Genomic DNA, 21,426 nt, shown 5'->3' with positions numbered 1-21,426 from the left:
TCCATGCAGCAGGGGAATGGAGGGTGATAGGAGATTAGTTTTACGTCAGGGGATTAATCTTCTAATATATATCAAGGATAATGGGAGCCAGTTTTCAGTGAGGGAGTTATAAATATGAAAAGGGAAAAAAACAGAATGGTTTCCAATATCTATGAAGACAAAGAAAAGTAAATGTGTATGTCTATGAATGTACATACATACATCTAGTCCTTGGCTATGTCTACTGAGAAGACCTAAGAGAAGCAACATCCCAGTAACAATGAGCACATCTAGTACCATGATCTTAGTTTCTAAATACCATTTTCCACTAAAAGGGAAGCAGAGCTCCTTGGAGAAATCACTGGTTCCAGGAGTAGGGGAAGGGAAAGACCAAGTTGAGCCTAGAACACCTTTAGTAAGGAAGCACTCAAATATTTCTGGGATCCATATGAAAAGAACACAGAAGCCAGCCTGAAGTGGCTCTCATTAGCCAAATTTGAGACAATTCAAACATCAAAATAAATAATGATAATAACCAATATAAACCACTGAAAACAGAAAATGAAAGTCTGATAAGGAATAGGATATTTACACAGTCTCAAGGTTCTTCCCTACAAATTACTTATTAATTAGAAAGGGGAAGAGAATGGAGAAGACTTGCAGAGAACTCCTCAGTCAAGTGATTAAAGTTAACATCACCATTTATGGTTCATATTGAAATCATGTGTCACCTGATAGAATGCATACTGCATCACATCTGTGGTATTTTTATCAGAGATGCATAAAATAAATCTAACCACAAGAGAAGATCATAAAAATGCAAAGTAAAAGACATTCTACAAAATAAGTGCCCTGTAATCTTCAAAAGTGGCAATGAAATGACAGTCAAGGAAAGACTAAGGGACTTTCCAGATTAAAGACTGAAGAAACATAAAAATTAAATGCAATGAATGATTCTGTATTGGATCATTTTGCTATTAAGGACGTTACTGGGACAAATAGCAAACCTTGAATGAGGTCTGAGGATTAGACGGTAATAGTGTATCAATGTTAATTTCCTGATTTTGTCAGTTATATTCTGGATATGTAGGAGGATGAGAAAACACTGACAAATGTAAAACAGTGGTGTGTCAAAAAGACTTTCAGGAAGATTACTCTAGTAGCAGTGTGGGACTATGATCTCCAAACACTGTTGTTTATGTACCCCAATACTAAACATTTTAAATACATACCTTAATAAGTATATATGTGTGAAGTTATATACCTATTCTACAGCAGTAACCTGTTACATTAGAAAACACACTCAGACACAGAAATTAAAATGGGATGCTATATAGAATTAATTTAATTAGTCATTTGTCTATCTCCTGAGGTACAAACACTTCATTTTGAAGGAACCTAGTGAAGAGTCTGGTAGACTTATTTAGATAGCCTCTAAAATAGGAGGAACTGGTAGAATGAGGAAAAGGTGAGGCACCGAATCAAGGCAGTTAACAGTGGAGAAAAGGAGCAAAGAGTAAACCGGAGAAATATTTAAGCAAGAACACTTTTACAGGACTCAGCAAGTGATTTTCTATTTGGGACAGGATGAAGAAGACTTGAAGATGATTCCAGGTATTTGGCTTAGGAGAATGGATGAAAGTAAAGATGAAAGAAAAAATAAAAGATGGGTGAGGTGGAGGAGAAAGAATAAAATACATTGCTTGTCCAGGCATATAGCATTCATTTGTAACAGTATTTTCACAACACAGTAAAGAGCAAGAGAAAAAAACCTAATGCATGGTGATCAGTAGCAATGAACTAGCCCCACTGAATAAAAACATAGCACACTGTCTTGGATAGCTGCTGCCTTAGTCAAGTATCTTTGAAGCATAGCCTATGGGAGAAAGTATATTTTGTGCATGTGTTTGTATGTGTGTAGATTTGTGTCTCTGTGTGTGTTACATGTAATGTATATATCTGAATCCATGTAGCTGGTCATTTTTCATGAAACCTAAAGTGACTACCTAGGTTTATGAAGGATTGAAAATGAAGAGAAAGTCTTATCATGCCATACTTTGTGGGTCTGGGTAGAATAAAAGTCATTCTATATACAAATATTGAATCATTATGTTGTATATCTGAAACATAATAAGTCAATTATATCTCAATTAAAATATCATTCTACTGTTAGCTAAATTGTTATGAAATATCATTAATTTATTATCATTAATTGTATATTATTAATTTAATATAGTATATTTTATCTTTCATGAGCTAAAGCTTAATATGGATTGAGATATGATGAATCTTGTTAGACTTTTGTGGAATTTCTATACTTTCTATAATTAAAAGCAATAGGCAGGATTAGCGACAGAAGATTTTTGCTCTCATAAAGGTCACAGCAAAAAAACCCATTACTTGAAAGACAAAGTCATATATCAATACATTATGCTGCTCAGAGTATACATGGCAATATTTTAGAGTTTCCCCTGGTATGCAAAATTTGGAGACAATGTCAACAGTTAAATAATATTTAAAGTGCAATGCATTTTCAAGTACATTTTCAACTACACACCCATACCATATATAATCTAAAATTCTAAGCAAAATAAATAATTTATTACTTGGGAGTCAAACTTTTATAATAAAAGTTAAGACTTCTTGGACTTAATCCTGACTACCATAAAGAAAGAAGGTTGGATATATATTTTATGGCTATAACAATTTTATATTCACTTTTCCCCACCTAAGTTTATTGGCAACTGATTCCTTTCTCCTGGAAATAACTACTTCTACCTTAGCTTTTCATACTATTAAAATAAATGAACATGGCATATATACTTAGTATTACCTAAAAAATACCATTCCACCAAAGCAAATAGAGCAGAATGAAGGACAAGCAAAATATATTAACTTTTATTGTGGATTTCTTTTAGGCCCCCAAATGATACTAATTTTCTTGACTCAGGTATGAATAATATACTGCTTTCTGAATTTAAAAGCTTCTGCAGCAATTTACTGAATTATAAAGCATGACATTATCTATCAATGTTTTCTTCTTGGGACCCAATACTAGCAAACACCTTACAAGAGAAAATGTAAACAGAAATTTACTTGTCAGGAATAAAGTTTTCAAAGTGAGCAAAACAGAGTTGATGTAACACAAGTATTCAAGGGAATGAATTAATTTTCCTTAACTTTCAGCTTAACTATTATATTAAGCTTAATTTTTCATTAGAAAAAGAAGTATGTAATATTCATCTTGATATGATAAAAATACAAATCCATTTCACTGCTGTAATCCTTACAATAAACTGCTGTGACATTTGTCAGTTAGATACCATATTTGGATATTTTAAAAGTCTTGGCTGTTTATATCTGGGATTCATTCAATCACAAGTCAGAGTACAATGCAACTTTTCTAACAATGTGCCTTCCTAATGGATTTCCATTCTGAGTCCAAAGATCTTATTCTCTGGTAGACAGGGAAAAGCAAAATACAAGAACATCTCAATGGCTACTGGCATGCACCTACTGCACTTACAAAATATTCATTTTGTATATTCCCAACATATGTGAAATGTCCTCTTGCATTTTCAATGTTCATTAACAAAATTACTATATAACTTAACAAAGGCACTCTGCAGTTAATACAATGCTCCATATTTACAGTAGTATAAAACCTTTTCAAAAGAATGTACACAAAAAGGCTTATTTATAAATGCAATAAATCTTTTTTTCAAAAATTGCTTTCCTAATTGCTTTTTGAGGGTAGAAGAAAACTCCAAACAAAAAACACACTTAGAAAAATTATATTATACCATAAAGAGTCCCATAAGACAACTATTTAAAATCTATAGTACACCATTATTTTTTTCTCATTTAAATACAATTTCTGGAAAACATTTTTTAATTATGTAATAAAAGTTTTTGATATTAAATACGCTCCCTCTTAAATCTCCCTCTTAAATCTCCCTCTTAAATAATTCTTGATATTGTATAGTTTAAAACCTTGAGCAAAAATGCTTGATTATTAAATAAAATGCATAAGATTCTATATTAATAATCATTATACAGATTTGTAAAATTTTTAATAAATTTGGTTATTTAAAAAACCCTTTAAATAGCTTTTTTTTTTCCTATAGCCAAATGCTTTTCTGCAGTTTTTAATAAATAAACTTTACAGATGGCTTCTGTGGTAAGCTGGAATAAATCGTTTTAACTGATAAAAAGAGTATTTTTGATTCCATGATCAGACAGGAATTCAGAATCAATTTTAATTCACTCTAGGAAAAACAAATGCACTTAAGTGGCATTTAGGAGAGATGGCTTGAGGTCCACATTACAACAGACAGTTAACTTCTGTTGTCTATTTAAAGAAGAATAATTTGATTAACCCACAGGTGACCATATTGTCTTAGTTCGAATATATTTAATATTTCTGTCAAATAAGTCAAAGCATCAGGGGTCCAGCTATTTACTCACACACTTTAAAAAAGCATATAATAATCTTAAAATGTCAATCGTCACAATTTAAGGTTATAAGATTGATATTCAAAAGATTTCAATAGTTTATTATTGGAGATAAACTACGAAACAACCTTATTAGATATTTCATCCTTTCTACTTATCTAAAATAATTACCAGAAAAAAATTTTATGATATAAAAACTAGTTTTCTCAAAGAGCAAACCTTATAGAACATTCACAATATACCTACTATATCTTAAGATGAGTCATCTGTAAAATTAAATTGGATTTTATTGGTTATTCCCTAGGGGTGGTAAATTAGCAGAGGGTGACTGGCTACTAAAGAACTATTTAACATGCTACAGTAATATAGAGAATACACGAAACAGCTAAAATATTTCATAGAGAAAATTTATATAAGTCAGTAGAGCTCTTTACTCCTTAATTTAAGGGCAATAAAATCATCAAGGCAATATATTCTTAAAGTGCATAGAGTAAATTGTTGGTCCTTCATATTCCAATTCTCCTTAAAGTTAGGAAGCCATTGGTGAGATACAGAAAAGCTATCAAAATAAAGGGAAACAACACTTTTTCTTATAAGTTTCTCCCCTTACCTTAGAAGATGAAGAATCACACTCCTGACATATCCATCCATAGCCTGTTTGTTTAGGAGACTTTTTCAAAGGAGGATCCAAACAACCAAAATGGTAGCACAGTCTACATTCATCACACCTGCAGGGTAAACAGATTTATATTATATTTAAATAATATTAAAAAACACTTTTTTTCAGAGAAAAACAGCAAACTACTGTATATTTCAACTGTAACACTGTTAATTCTATCCTTAGCTGACAAGATTATTAAATTAATGTTTATGAAAAAGACAATCTAAACCTGAAATAAATGCTTTAGGAAAAACAAAATACCAAAACAATAAAATAAACAAAACAAATATCATTCAGAACATTTTGATAGTAGAAATGTTAACAGCATAGGAATAAATTTATGTGTATAACCCTATGTGTTCAAAACTAACAAACATTAACATTTTCAATTTTGAACTTCAATAATAATCACTTGCCCATTAGATGGTTTTAAAACTAATATAAGATACATATAATTCAAGATTATGAATTCAATCTAACATATTGTGATTATTTAAAAAAAAACTTTTAAATCTAATGAATTCTACTAGGCTACACTAAGCTTAATTCTATACAATTGATATACCTCATCACTCTCTTTCTCTAAGTTAAGGTAGATTGTAAATAAAATTTCTAATGTGTATAGCATGCTAACATAATCTACAGCAAATAAAAACCATTCTAAGAAGTTTATTTTCTAAAATATAAATTTTCTCAAAAATTTACCTGTCACTTTCAGTGCAATTGGTTTTTCAAAGTACCTCTTAGTACATTTTAAAGCTTATTAACAAATGTTTTGACAGTGTCTTTGCCACCTATGATGTACAAAATCTAAGAAAACTATCATACCTATTCTTCGTTTCAGACAATCTCATCCTGCTGACAATGAAGAAAGATCTGTATTATTTCAGTGTTTTTTAAAAAGAATTTTGCATCAGTTGGAATAACAAGACCAAAATTTAACAACAAATAACAAAGATGTATACATTTTATAGAAAGGGTTATATTCCTCTTATTCTTTGTGCTATTTTTTTGTAAGTTAAAAAAAATAATACTTTCTCCAAACCAATCTGTCACATTCTCTTTATATATACTCTTACTGATTTAAACCTAAAAAGTTGAGGAATCCATAACTAAGAAATCAAGGAGGATATTTTATAGGACATATATTACTTAAAGTACAAAATTACTCTTAAATAACTTTTATTAGAAAAAAAGGAGAAGGAGTTATTGTGATAAACAACATGCAAAGAAAAGCAATTTATTTTCACAATAAAGGGAACTATAAATCTACATTTATAGTAAAAATTTCATGTCATTCTATAAAACCCAATCTCCCAAAGACCCATTTCAGAAATCAAAAGTTTCAGAAAGTTTAGCAACTTAGCTAAGTTATTCAAGTATACAGAAGTTTAAAACACAATTATATATCTTAAGTTTAGGCACTCCTTCCTCTACAACTTCCTTCTCATAAACCGAATAAACTTATGTACTTTTCCAAAAACCTTCACTTAGACTCAAGAGATGGACTTGAATAAAAATGTTTACTATAATAATTCTAGCTATACAAAAAAATCAAATCAAATAGTAATAACAAACAGTACTTTATTTACTGTGCCAATATTATAAATAAACCATCCAAAAATATATTTAAAAGCACTTAAACTGTTTAAATACCTGTTGTTCTAGTATTAAGAAAAATAATAGATAATATATAGCTAACATAAAACATTACATAAAACTAAATGGCAAGCCCACAAAATTTTGTTCTTCTCAATTCAACTTATTTACCCTTCAATAGTTAAAATTCCAATTACATTAAACACATAGTTAGAGGACCCTTCAGCGTATAAGCATTTATGAGTTATGAGAAGGTTGAGATTTCTAGTTAGCTGAGGGCGTAGTCCTTCAAGCATGGAAAATAGTATTTCAGTCATCTTTAATGGGAAATTTAAAGAGAATCACATTCTTTGCTTCATCAAGAAAATCCATTAAATATAATTTACTCTATCTTTATCATTCCAGGGTCACAAGTATGAGTAATAGATGCTGCTACATGTCTAACAATGTGACAGCCTTTTGTGTTTGGACATGAATATCATCAGTCTGCTGTTCTGTTTGAATTCTTGTATTCAACTTTTATAGGTCCTCCTCACTTGCTTAAAAAATATCAGTCACTACTTTCTGATATTGTCAGTGTCATCTGTCTAAGCAGCATTTCTCCGACAATAATTCACTGTGGATTCAGAAACCAGATCACTGGACATAAGACTATGCAAATTGACAGTTTATAAAAACATGAAAATGAGGATTACTAAGTACATGGACTCAATTTGGGTTAACTATAGTCTTTTTTGCTTAACTTAGGGTTTTTAAGCAAGTTCAGATTGCCAATAACCTGGGCTTTTGATAAGTGAAGAGTTATAGTATTAATGCTTTCCTAGTTCATATCAAATTACAACCTAATTACTACATATTTACTTTATAAGTCTGTGCCATAATAACTTGCAAATTATGGTTTCTAGTGTACAACTAGAGTCAAACACTATGATGAATATAAAGGTGAATAATAATTCATTACCTTTTACCTTCATGTACTAAGATGGTTCTTGCTGGTGTGTGTGTGTGTGTGTGTATATATTATGTATATGTACATATATATATATTTCAAGCTAATAAATTAAGAACAAGTTTGCTACACTGATATAGTTCAAATTTGTAGCTGATTTCAATTAACTGTAAACTCAAGTTATCTTTCAGCTCAATAATAAATGCAAAAGGGAAAAGAAAGACTTTATATGCTAGATTTGTTAGAAGATAATGTTGAAGTATGTGCCATTTGGAAGTGACCTAATCCTTACTGATTCCTTCATTAGTTATACTTTTTAGAATGACTTAGTCTACACATGGAACTCATGTATTAGTGATGGGTTCCAGAGGAAAGGAAGAATCTGCTTGATAGAATCAGGGGTGATACGGAAGTTCTCTCAAGTTATAGCTCACTCAGCAGTAAATAAAAACTGTAATTCCAAGACTAAGCAGCAGAAAGGAGTAGTTAATACACTTAGTAACTGCCAAAATCCAGGAGAGGAAAAAAGAAAATGAAAAAGAAAAAGAAATAACCCAATCTTGAAATCAATAACTCTGTTAATAAACAAACATATAAATATTAGCCTTTTCTAAAAACGACTAAAATTATTTCCATATGGAAAAACTATAGTTGTTTCTACACTAAAATATTTAATTGAATAAATCTATAGCTTCGTGTGCTGGTAACAAAAATATCCTGAGTGATACAAGGGAACTCCAGCAGAATTTGCAAGAATTAATTCACCATAGACAAACGTAAGGAATGCCATTAAGAACCCTAGAAATCAAAGAACAATTTAGATGGTAAAAATAGTAAATTATTTATTTCATGCACACACACACCATTTTGTAAACTTTAGCAAATTTTGTCAGCCAACAAATTATGGCTAAGTTACAAATATAGGTCATTTTAAAAACTCAAAAATCAGAAGCTCGTAAGGATCTGCAATCATTCTGCTACCTAAAAGCTGAAATAGAGTTGAAGTAGTTATTGATCAAATTATTATTTATGACCTCTACATCTACTTCTTACACATACTTGGAAATACGTAATTACAACACATAATATAGTACATATTTAATGTATCAAAATAATGAATCTTGTGCAAAAGCAGTCACTGACCCACAAAAGCTGTGATATAACACAATATACTTTATTAAATAACACAAATGTCTATGTAATAAAAACGGACTATTATACCAATAGCACATATATTAAATAGGAAGACAATGTCTTAAATTAAAAAATATAAAACTAACCTATAAAGATACACTATGTTTTTTAATAAAATGCAAACTGGATGCTTAAAGAATATCCTCTAAACATCTAATAAAACTGTACACATTAACATATTATGGGACATTCTAAAATTACAATTGTAAGTGAGATAAGATAAATCCCATTTATAAGAAAAGGAAACCTCATTGTTTAATTAGATTTTTACTAAATACAACTTCCTAGGCATCAGATTCATAATGGATACAGATTTCAATAATAAAGCAGCTATATGTATATGGTCTTTTACACATTCATTTAACAAAATGCAGTGACCAAATAAACATAGTTCTATATGTATTTAAAATACTTACTTAGATATGGTTAAGTATAGCACCCTAGACATAAAAGAGGAAGAAAATGATTTATGTTCCTATGTCCTATGATCCATGGGAGCAATCAGTCATGTGTTTATCTGATTACTGAGAATATACACACAAGTAAAAAGAAACAACTTATTTATTTCTGTCTACACCTAAGAGACAGGCCAGTGTTCCAAAGGGTTTCTTAAATTCCCTTAATTTCCAATTGATAATTTCACTAGAAGAGTACACTAAATAACTACTTTTCAAAACTAACCAAAAAAAAGGTGTACCTCCTATATATATAATTTATAGCCATATGATTAGCTAAATTTCATGAAGAAGAGAAATCCGTAACATGGACTTGAAAAGTAATGTACATGTTTTATGACCAGGTTGATCCATAATCACAGATATTTTTTATGGCAATGAACATTTGGTTTAGGTCCCTTCCAAGTCTATATACAGTAAAATAAAGAACCAACCTTGAAAATATATACTGTTACATCCATTTAATTAAAAAAAACAAAAAACTCACAACTAAATATCAAGAGAATAGATGGGTTGGATTTTCTTACTTTTTCATCATTTCTATGCAAAAATTCTATAGAAGAATGACCAAAAGAATTGGTCTTAATATTACTTACATAAAATCTTACTAGCAACTGAAACACCTACACAAATGTATTAACCAGTAGTGACAGACTCTTTCATTGAACAGTAGCCAATTCAATTATTCCTTTTAACAGATGGAGAAAATGCAGGTTTGTGGCCCATGAGTTAAATCACTTTTAAAATACAAGCTTGCAAAAAATTCTGCATTCTACAAATATTAGAATAACATTTAATATCAATAAAGGCAAACTTTATTCCTTTTTACAACACTTTCACTGCAAATCACCTATATGAGCATTTTCAAAATAATTAGAAAATGTCTTTTATATGATATTTCACAAATAAAGGCTAATGTGGAGGTCTTGAACATATTTTCATTAATGTCACTATAGACTCTCATCACATGCAATAATGAATGAATGAGTGGTAGGAAAGACAAAAATATTCTGTAAAGTATATTAACTGGAAAAAATATTTGGATAATTATTGAAATCCAAATTCATGTTTAATGATCACTTAAATAATGGGATCAATTCAGTTAGCTACATCTGCAGTAGTCAAGTTACAAGATTAAAAGTGAAAGGCAAAACTAAAACATGAAATAAAAGAATTCATATAAAAATACACAATAAGGTCAAGTACCTCTTCACAGCATGAGAGAATGATTAGACATTTTCATACCTGAAACACATCTGCTTTGTTCTTTAATAAACTGATCTCCATCTGCTCATGCCCTTGGAAATTTTTCAGCAGTACAACCCGCTGTGCTCAAGCCCCACATAACTTTGTATTTCCCTGCTCATAATTAACTAATTATTCTCTAATCAATAGTGTAGATCTTGATTTTACAATGTAAATCAGATAAATGAGATAATGGCTGGAGGTCAGTCTCATTTTATTCACAAAGCCCAGCATGAACATCCAGTTTCATTATATCCTATGTACCTGAACAGCAGTGAATCTTACAGCAGGCCTGCAGAAAGTCTTAAGACTGTGTACTGGGAGAAAGAGGTCTATATGTTTATTTAAAAAAAAAAAAAAGTATTTGCAAAGCATGTCTATCTCAGAAATATTTTTAATTCCAATCCTTAGTATTATGTAAATTGATAAAGTGTTGACTGGGTAGGAAAAAATTTCTGCCTTCATATGCCATGCAACTCTAAAGCTGAGTCTCTTAAACAAGTTTTAATTGTCAAAATGATTTCAGAAAGTTTAAAGAAAAATTAGTAATGTTAGTATTCCATTCTGCTAGAGAGTCCTTCTGAATTCCTTGAATAGATTTTGATGAAATATTAATAAAATATTCCCATGCTGAGAATCAAGTAAAACAGTGGTAAGTTTTGTCAAATAAAAAACATTAAGAGTTTAAAAAGAGTGATCTAGTAAGTAACAGGATGTAAAAACAGGGAAATAGGATAATGAGTGTGAATATTCTTATTATTTATTGGTCAGTGATCTATTTTTAACATTATAATTGTAAAATCAGATAAACACTCAAGAAACACGAATAACAATGATATATAAATGATAAATAAATTTCATTTACTGTGTCCAAAATAGGTATAAAATAAACACCTGTTTAACTAAACTTATGTATAATAAAGAAGTTATACTCTATGTGCTATAAACTACTATAATCTCTTTTACCTAGAAACAAGTATTTTTGAAAATTTAAGGGCCCTTTTAACAAGATTAAAGCCACATTCAATCAATCAATGTCAACCACAATACCATGATTCTTTTCAAAATATTATACACAAATGGTTCTCAAAGGATGTCCCTGGCCAGCTTCAGCATCACTTGGAAACTTTTAGAAATGCAGATTTTCAGGCCTCATCCCAGACCCACTTAATCAGAAACTGCAGGGAGAAATAAGAGGGAGGAAAATGAGGAGGAAAATGAGGAGGGGAGTAGGTGAGCGATCTGCTTTTAAACAAATCCTTGATTCTGATGTACTATAAAGTTTGAGAACCACTGCTATATATACTGCCATGTCATTCTTCTTGTAGTTCAGAGTTATTTATTTTACTTCTTGATATTTCAGTGTTTTTTTTCTTTCCCTATCATGCGACAAATAACCATCATTTACCTGTCGGACTGCTTTCGCTTATACATGTATGTAAAATATGAACTATTTAGTGTATATTCTCTTGATATACACATTAATATCTCCTCTGAATAACAACTGGACCAATTACAGAAAAGGGTTAATTTTGTACCATGGAAATATGAGAGTGTCTAGGAGATTATTAGGAGAAAGTGTTTCATTCTACTCTCTTCAAAAGTTCTACTCCAAATACACATTTGCAGGACCAATGATCTTATGAATATTATGTGGTTTATATTCGTGATGTGTGACAAAGATTCTTAGGGCTAGCACCAAATATGGAACCACATATCCACCACCGAACAGTAAGATGGAGAATGATGATAATATGGTATTCTAAATAGAACCAGGTGGAAAGGACTTTGATTAATAGTGTCACCAAAACCACAAGGTTTAATGATTTTTCAAAAAAATCTAAAATAAAATGACCACTAGTAATATCTTACCATATATCAAAGGAGAGTCAGGTCCAAATGCACTAGCATATTCTTTTTTAAGGAAATGGCAATCTGACATTTTTCTTAAAATCAGCTGCAGTTCAGCAATAGTAATAACTACCAATTTTTTCTTAAGCTTATGCAGTGATAAATAATGAATTCTTTTTCTAAAAAAAAAAAGCCTACTGGTTTTGCTACAGGTTATTAATATTTTTCCTCCAATGTTAGGTCTTTCAATAAGTTAATAATCTCAGTTTATACATATTTTATATACATACTGCTTTTATTAAATATCCAATAATATGGTTCCTTAGTATAACTAAAGGTTACTAGCATACAGCAACTTTATATTTACACTTGCTTTTAGTTATCTATAACATTTCCTACTCTATTCCTAATGTTTGAACTATTTTCAATGCCACTATACCTGAAAAGATGTCCCAAACCACATTTATAAATCAGGAAATTCCAAGAGACATGTTGACAATTTACATGTATATATGTATTTCAATTTCAGCAAACAGTCTCTTCTAAATCAGTTCAAGATGAAGTGATGAAATATTCAACATATTTCTGTCGTTGATTTAAGACTTGTTCATTAAAGCTTGAAGACCAAATTTTAATTCTGTAAACCTTTGGAAAGATACAAATGTTGACGAAGATCTTTCAGTTGGCAGGCTGTATAGTCAAAAGCTTTGTATCTCTCTCCTTATTTTGTAACCTCATACTTAAGGTTGAGAAAAATAAAATTATACTGAACAGAGAAAGTTTGTATTGAATCAATAAAGAGTGAATATATTTGGTTATTACTAAAAAATATCTAGAGATCAACACAGATATATTCTTATTTACAAGCTTAAAATCTGAAGTTGCAAAAACTGCATGCTACTAATATTAGTGCTTTCACACTAGAACTAATGAGTCAAAACTAGAATGGCATACGCTTTCACAAGTCTTTCACTTTTGCTGAATATTATAAATAGAAGTAACATTTAATATAGTCTACAGTTGTTTCCCAATGCAGTATTTCATATATGAATATATGTATTAAGTTGGATGAAACAGAATAGCAGACTAATGGAATGCATTATCTTTCTTGTTTGTTACTAGATTTGTTCAACAACAAGTAGCACATTGCATGTAAGTCCCACAGGCTTCAGTAACTCTTAAGTAAGTCCAAATACTGTCTATCATTTGCCAAAGAAGCAAGAGGGGAAGACATTACTTAATAGGACAATTCTGACAAGACATCATCTAGTATTTTTCAACAATGCACATATCAAATGTTTCTGATTAGTGCAAAAGAAAAAAAGGAGAAAAAAATCCACACAGGCAAATTAACTGCCTTGTCAGTCCAAGTAACAAACCAATCAATTACATTCTATCCAAACCTGACAAGCAAAGGCAACTTTTTGCAGTGATAAGCTTATGGGAAAGACAAGATAGCTGTTCTCCTTTACTTTATATACTCTATTGAGAGTGTTATCCACATTTTTAAAATCACACTTATAAAAGAGGTTTCCAGGATTGCCTCCGAGGATGAGCTGTGGCAGAGTTGGGTCTCATGAAGGGTATCTACACAGTAAAGTGATAAGAAAAGAACATTAACATTTAAAGATCACAGCAGCTCTGCACTATGTCTTATGAAACACACTAACAATACCATAGTAGATTCAAATAACATATGATCTGGTCCAAAGAGACAGATGCCCTAAACCTAAATGCCATGATCTTGTAAAGGTTCTTACTAGTTGAAATGGAACTATTTCATCATTTGAAACACTGAGTTGCCTCTTGTATTATTATTACTTTTAGTTGTCACAATAAATCTATCTTAGTAAAACAAAAAAGAAAATATAAAAATGATGAGGGGTTTGTATTTATATAAGCAAACATGTAATTTGGTTAATAGATGCTTTAAATAATAGCAGTTTGCTATTTTTTCATCAAATATGGCAAGTTAACAATGCTTGAGAAAGCATGCAATATACTGAAAACAAGCACACCTAATCAGTACATTACAGGAGTGGTTCTACTCAAGTACAGAGTCTCAGGGAGGAAATATTCAGATGATTCTTATTCCCTGGGCCTATACTTGCCTTCCTTTTTTTAAAGACTATATTGGAAACGTTTGCTTACAATTATGAAAAGTATATCCCTAGCTAGCTATTTTAGTAGATTTGTGCAACAAAAGTAACAGAGAATACACCTCACTGTAAAGACCTGGTCATTGATTATAAAACACTAGTTTTGGCCAAATTTTCAAGTCATTCACTTGCATTTATTTTTCAAAACTTTCTTTAGTTTTTCTTATATTTATTTCCCTACCGACGCATTTTCAGAGGAGAAATTTTAGATGCCTGGTGATGAGAAGTAACTTTCTTTTTGATTGTGGAAAACAAAATTTTATCATTTCCTTCAGATATTTACATCTGTGCAGATGAGATTAAATTACCAACTAGTCACACAGTATAGAAAAAGTTCATTTCAATATTTAAGTATTAGAGAGATGTGTTTAATGCTTCTAAGTTCTACTGAGAAAAAGAAAGTGAAAAGTGGCACAATCACAGATAAATAAAGCACTACTATGCCATCGACGAGCTACCATGCCAAAATGAATAAACTCCAAAGAAAGGAAAAATAAAATTGTACAAGAAAAAAAGAATATAACGTGAAACATAGTTTTCAGAGACATGTACTTATCAGCATATGAGAAGTAAACAGAAAGAACAGAATTCCCTCGTTGAGTAACAAGGAAATAGATAGGAAGAGCTGAATTCCCTTGCTAAATAGTCACATGTGCTAACTTTTCTCAGTGCTTCACGCTCCAAGTGATGAAATGTAAGCACATTCTAAATCTGATATTCTGAGAAGTGCTTTGCCTGCAGGTTAAGCACTACTAGATAAGCAAAATGAAAGAGGAAGCAACCACATCATTTACCACAGAAGTACATTTAAGTTTTAATTACATGCACAAACGATAGAGAGTAGCAGACAACCCAAAGATTCATTTGTAGTTAACACTGATAGGAATTTAAATATATATTGGGTTGGCCAAAAAATTCGTTTGGTTTTAAGTAAAAATAAAAGACATTTTTCATTTTCACCAAGAATTTTATTGAACGATTCACTAACTGAATGAACTTTTTGGCCAACCCAATAGATACATTAGATGTCACAGAAATCTGCTTTAAATTCTAATTAAATCTAAATTTAACTTTGAAAAAAACTGAAAAGCTCTAACTAGTATTCTTCCATCCTAAAATTTCACTTAATATTCAGAGTAAGCAACATGACTTGTCTTGGCTGCTACCGTCTTAGGACAAAAGACTACTATGTGGTCTTTTATATCAGAGTTCAAGTCTTGGCTTTCTATTTATTCCATATGCTTCTAATAAGCTTACTTACAAATTAATGTAGAAAAAAGGGAATTAACTATTTTCAAAGGGCTTCCCTGATGCAAGCACCAATGGTCTGTTATCCTGTATAGTTGGATGCCTACCAAGAAAAAGCACCTACTTTTGCCCCAATGAAGTCAAATATGCTAAAGGAGCACAGTTTGGTGAGCGGTATGCCTAATGATTAGCGCATTAGCAACACAGTCAAGACTGCCTAGACTCAAAACTCTAACTCTACCACTTCCTAGCTGTATGATCTTGAACAAGGAATACTTCTCAATTTCCTCACCCATAAGATAGGGATAAAATCAATATCTGTGTAATGGAGTTTCCTTGAGGATTACATGAGATCAACTATACAAAGCATTAGCACATTGGCCCTTAATAAGCACTCTATAAATCTCAGCAACTAATATGAACAACAGTAAATTTATCAAACACTAGTAGTATTTAATGGAAGGAAAAAAATGTATTCTAATATATAACAATTTATAGAACAGAATTTCAATATATAATTGGAATAACTTCTATTTCATGATGCTTAGTGCCTCTGTACCTCAGTTACCTAATCTCCAAAATGGAGATGGCCATACCTCAGAGGACTGTTGTTAAAAACTGAATGAGATAATACACTTAGAAAGCAGAGAATAGAGCCTGGGATATAGTAAGCATCTAACACTAGCATTATTTTAATTTCCAGTTCATACAGACTTTTAACATGTCTATGGGGTTCGATTAAAATGTTAAAAATATGAGATTCTTATACATTATTACCTAGATATCAAAATTCATCATCAACTCCAAAATTTATATCCAATCTTATCTACAAATTCTAATTCCATTAATATGTCTATTTTATATGTCTGAAACTATAAAAAACCAACACAGATCAAAACCTTGTTATAGGAGGAACAGATTTAACAGGATGTTTCAAAATAAAAAAGAAAGAAAAACCAGAAAACAATATAGTTGGTTTCTAATACTAGAAGCTGGATTATGCTTGTTTTATATGATTCCAAGGATTGAAATTATTAAGAAGAGATATGCTAGCTCACTTGGAGAAAGAAATTGCCAGTGGTCAGAGCTGCCTCAAGAGGGAATGGGTTACTTATACACTTCTATCCCTGGCAGTAGCTTTTTCCCTGTGGCTTTAGTAGTGATACTGAGCAGATGATTCAAGTGTCAAAGAATAGTGAGATCCTTTTCAGAACTGTATTGTATTAATACTTGTTTTGAAATTGCTTTGAGTTACAAAAGTTACAAAATCTGGGGAAAAATTGAGGTTGATGCCTTCACTTTATAGATGAGAAAATGACTATCATGGTAACTTAATTCAAGGTCATTCATCTAGCCAGTAGCAGAACTATGGGTGGAGTCCCAGTCTTTCTTAACAATAGATAATCCCTTTTGTGTAAGTTAACAAGTTAACAATATTACCACATTGCAATAGAAAATGAGTTTGAAATTACAAAAAATAAATTTTACAGAAAAATAAATGAGTGAAACGAGAAACATTTCATTGCTATATATGCTAGAAATTATGATGTTTACTACTCTAAAACTGCATACTCCAGAAATACCACACTTCACTATGTAATTAATGGTTACCATGTTCAGGCTTCTGTTTTCTTTAAATACAATTTACTTGTCTATAATGCATTTATTTTAAAGAGAAAAAGAAAATTTAAAAATTCAAACACTGATAATGTAACATAAAAATATTTATAAATCACACTAAGTTACTTAAAGGTTTAATGTTTTAATATAGATATGAAAATCAAAGAATGTCATACATTGAATATTAAATGTGTGAAGCAGGTTAGCTATTCCACATGTCTAACAAATCATCAAATCAACTTAATTATAAAGGAAAAAAATATACTGAATAAACATTTTTTCAATCCAAATTTTATCAGAATACCACCTTAATAAGACAGATTCAGTGGCAGCTTGTCTACTTTCATTATCCAAATATAAATATTTTGAATATTAAACATCTTTTCCAATTTTTACTAATAGAAAAGCATTCTTAAAATGTAACTTCTAAGTTCTTTCCTTCACAAGACCCAGTTTATTTTCTAATTTCCTCTTTAGAAACTAATCTCTTCATGATGTACAATACAGCATCAATTTAGTTCTAAAGACATTAACTAAAATCATTGATCACTGCTTTTTATAAAGCCAGGTCTAGGGCATAACGGGAACACTCTTAGTGTTAGGGATGGCCAAGTAACTCCTAAGAACAGTGGTATAAAGCATTTAATTTTAAATTTTAGACTCTTTTACCCTGAATGGTTCAGTAAATGTTCAAGACAGCCTTGGAATAATTGTATTTGGAGAATAAAGAACAGCTGGGCTCAACAGAAAATGAAGAAGCAGGAGAATGCATGGCCTGCTCTGAAAGTTAGGGAGGATTCTGGTAGAATTTCTTCAATGACTGGAGTTTGGGTTTAGGCCATTTAATCAGGCAAGAGAAGAACCCAGAAGGTTGGAGGAATCAAGATACATTAGAGCTACAGAAAGCAGTTATACTCTAGCAATAAAAAATGTGGACAGCCAAGGCAAAGAGAGTGGGATCCAAGGAGGCCTAATCAGAAGTGAGAAACATAGAAAGAAGGCAAGAGGAAACACTGAAGCAGCTAAGGTGTACAGAATAACATCACAGAGAACAGTGTAGACAATGAGAAAGGTCTTAAGTAAGCCGAAAAAATGGGAAAAAAAGAAATGGAGATCAAGAAACGTTATGATGGAAAATGGTTCCCCAATTACTCTGATATTTTTAGTTTTCAAATAATGCACAGCAGGTATATATTTTAAACTTTTTGAATACAATTATTAAAATTATATGAATAAAAGTAAATATACTAAGATGCTATAAGATCATAGTAATTCAAACTTTTTTTATATTTTTGATTTTTGTAAGTATATTTTTATAACAAAATTTTTTAAATATACATGAAAATTTCACTTACCTGCCTTTAAATTTTAATTAATGGACTTTATTTTTTAGAAGTTTTAGATTTACAGAAAAATTGAGCACATACACTCCCCCCCTTCCCCCCACCACATCTCCCTTTAAATTGAAATTTAAATGTTAAAGTCTTCATTTTCACATCATGGTGACTTTGATAGATCACGGGTAGAGAAAAATGAAGGCAAAGAATGCCAGAAAGACAGAAATAGAGGAAGAGACAAATATGCCAAGATCTGGGAGTGTTCACACTTCACTGATTCTTATTCAGTGTGATGATATTGAAAAAGTTGCTGAGTTACATGCAATGGGGATAAACAATGAACTTGAGAATGTGAAAGAAAGGGAGACTTTCAGATGAGGATTAAGCCAGCCTTAACTCTGCCTCTGCCAAACTCTACTCCACAGATTTAGAACCTACTGATTCAGAATCTCCACGAATAATTTTATGATCGTTGTTGTTTGTAATTCTTCCTACGGGTAACTTGCATCTCTAGCCAAGCTGAGAACCACTATCTTAAAGCTTCAGCTAAAGGGCTTCTGGAACAAAGCAGTGGTTCTCAGAGTATGGTCCCCGAATCATCAGAATGAGCAACAGCTGAGAATTTATTACAAATACAAATTCTTGGGCACCACTCCAGAGCGTCCAAAGCAGAAATTCTGTGGTTTAATAAGCCTTTCCGGTGATTTCAATGTACCCTAAAGATTAAGAGCCTTAAAGTAGACTAAATTCAGCTGCTGTGAAGAAATCACAAAGAAAGAGGCATAGAAACAAAAGCTAAAAAAAATAAAGGGAGGTAGGAGACAAATTACAAATATTCCAGTTGACATTCAACTAAGCACAGACAAATATTATTTGTACACATAAATACTGTGGTCACCAAAACAAAGCTTTAAAAAAAAACCCACAGAATATTAAACAATCTCATCTTGAGGATCTCCTATGAGATAATTCAATTTCTCTGGACTCAGCCTGTGGTCCAACTAAACCAAGGACATCTACCCAATTCTTTCAGTTCCTCTGTTCTTATGGAACATGATTCCTTACCAGACCTTCAGAGACACAGAGACACAGTCATTTACTTAAAGTAAAGGTAGGAAAATTAGGATTGGATACTTGAGTTGTACAGAACAGATCTGTAACAGTTACTAGATCTATTTCCAGGGTTTGGATTCCTCTCTGTATTTATAATCACATAACTTTAAGTGCATTCTGAAAATTTCTACTTCAATAACTCCTAAAAAGAAACCTCACAATTCCCTATGATGTCATTCACCTATTGTATTTGTCTACAAAAAATAAATATAGCCACTAATCTTTCTGTTATTGGTATCACCATTCTTTCAAATTAGTTACCTTAAAGTCGGATAATTTGGTTTAACACTCCCCTTTCTTCCTTGCCTCCTCATTTTCGTTAATTATCTGCTGTAACTTCTACTGTGAACTTACGTCTCCTGAATCTACTGAATCCTTTCCATTTATTTTTCCATCAGTCTAAGTTCTAGGCCCCCAAATTGGTCTATCTCCAGCTGCCCATTCCTTCATCGCACAGGCCACCACAATATCAATCTCCTAAAGGACTATTCTCCCTATTATCTCTTACCTTCAATAAATCCCCATTACGACTCTTAAAATCTTTAGACTGAATCCAGGCCCCAATCTACCTTTAACCTACATTACAAATGACTCCAAGGATCCCACGCTATTTCTTTATTCATATTCATTCTCTTGAAGGATTTGGTACCTCCCATCTCAATCTTCTGAAACCTGCTCATACATACTTCAAGATGCAACTCAAATTTCTCCTTGGTTTACATAAGATTTCTCCCTCATCCTTTTAGGAATATTCCCATCATCCTCTAAATTCTGATGTCTCTTATATACCTTCCATATAACAGTTTGATGTATGAATAAATAAATGCATTTTAATATCCTTAATAAATATTGAATAGTTTAGAAAATAAATTTGATGAGAATAAACATAGGAATCTTATTTTTAAAAAAATAGGGAGAAAATAGATTCCATACTTTCTTTACAAATGAAAGCGTCAAAAGCACAGTCAAATAAATTTTTGGTCAGAGTGCTCAAGGCTCTCACTACATGAAACTCAACTTTCCTTTTAAAAAGATCTACATTTACAGGTCATGTCACAACAAGGTTCTTGATATAATCAGGCAATTTTTCAATTCTTTAATAATTGACACAAATGAGTAAACGGACAAAAGAAATGGGTCTGGAAGATTCCAATCACTTAAAAAGAAAGTCATTGACTGATATAATTTCACTTGGATGTGACTGAACCCCACTTATTTAGTCTTTCCTAGGCCTATCTTCCTTGTGCAGCTGTCTGTGTCCATCTGATTTACTGAGCGCTACAGGGAGTGCCTAACAATTTCACTCAAAGCAGAAGTCCTCCTCCATTTGCTATTATTTGGAGAGAACATACTTAAAGAGTTACTTTTATGTAGTTCAATGTATCAAAACTGGCTAAATCACACTTAGGGCCCTTCATGTATTATCTTTGTACACACTTAGGGCCCTTCATGTATTATCTTTGACATATACACACACACAATACATGAACAATATTATACTAAAGTCAAATCATACAGTTGTTTAATAGTATAGTCATGAGGTAATTTTTCTCAAACTTGC

At 31.4% G+C, this 21,426-nt stretch overlaps 1 protein-coding gene across 11 annotated transcripts in view; it reads right to left on the bottom strand.

Annotated features, from left to right (window-relative positions):
* PHF14 (PHD finger protein 14) overlaps positions 1-21,426 on the bottom strand; it is a 199,902-nt gene that overhangs the window by 65,289 nt on the left and 113,187 nt on the right. For 5 of the 11 annotated variants that reach the window (XM_060304665.2, XM_060304668.2, XM_060304669.2 and 2 more), the window contains exons 17-18: positions 5,924-5,953; positions 5,045-5,162 (exon numbers count right to left, since the gene is read on the bottom strand). In XM_060304665.2, coding sequence (XP_060160648.1) covers positions 5,045-5,162; positions 5,924-5,953 — 148 coding nt within the window. Of the gene's footprint in view, positions 1-5,044; positions 5,163-5,923; positions 5,954-8,796; positions 13,976-21,426 lie in introns of those variants that run through there. The other 6 variants (XM_060304667.2, XM_030857189.3, XM_060304671.2 and 3 more) reach the window with 2 other exon arrangements.

This window comes from Globicephala melas, chromosome 9, assembly GCF_963455315.2.
Source record: "Globicephala melas chromosome 9, mGloMel1.2, whole genome shotgun sequence".
NCBI lineage: Eukaryota > Metazoa > Chordata > Mammalia > Artiodactyla > Delphinidae > Globicephala > Globicephala melas.
Note: the sequence above shows the minus strand (reverse complement) of the source record. Positions and strands in the feature narration are given on the sequence as shown.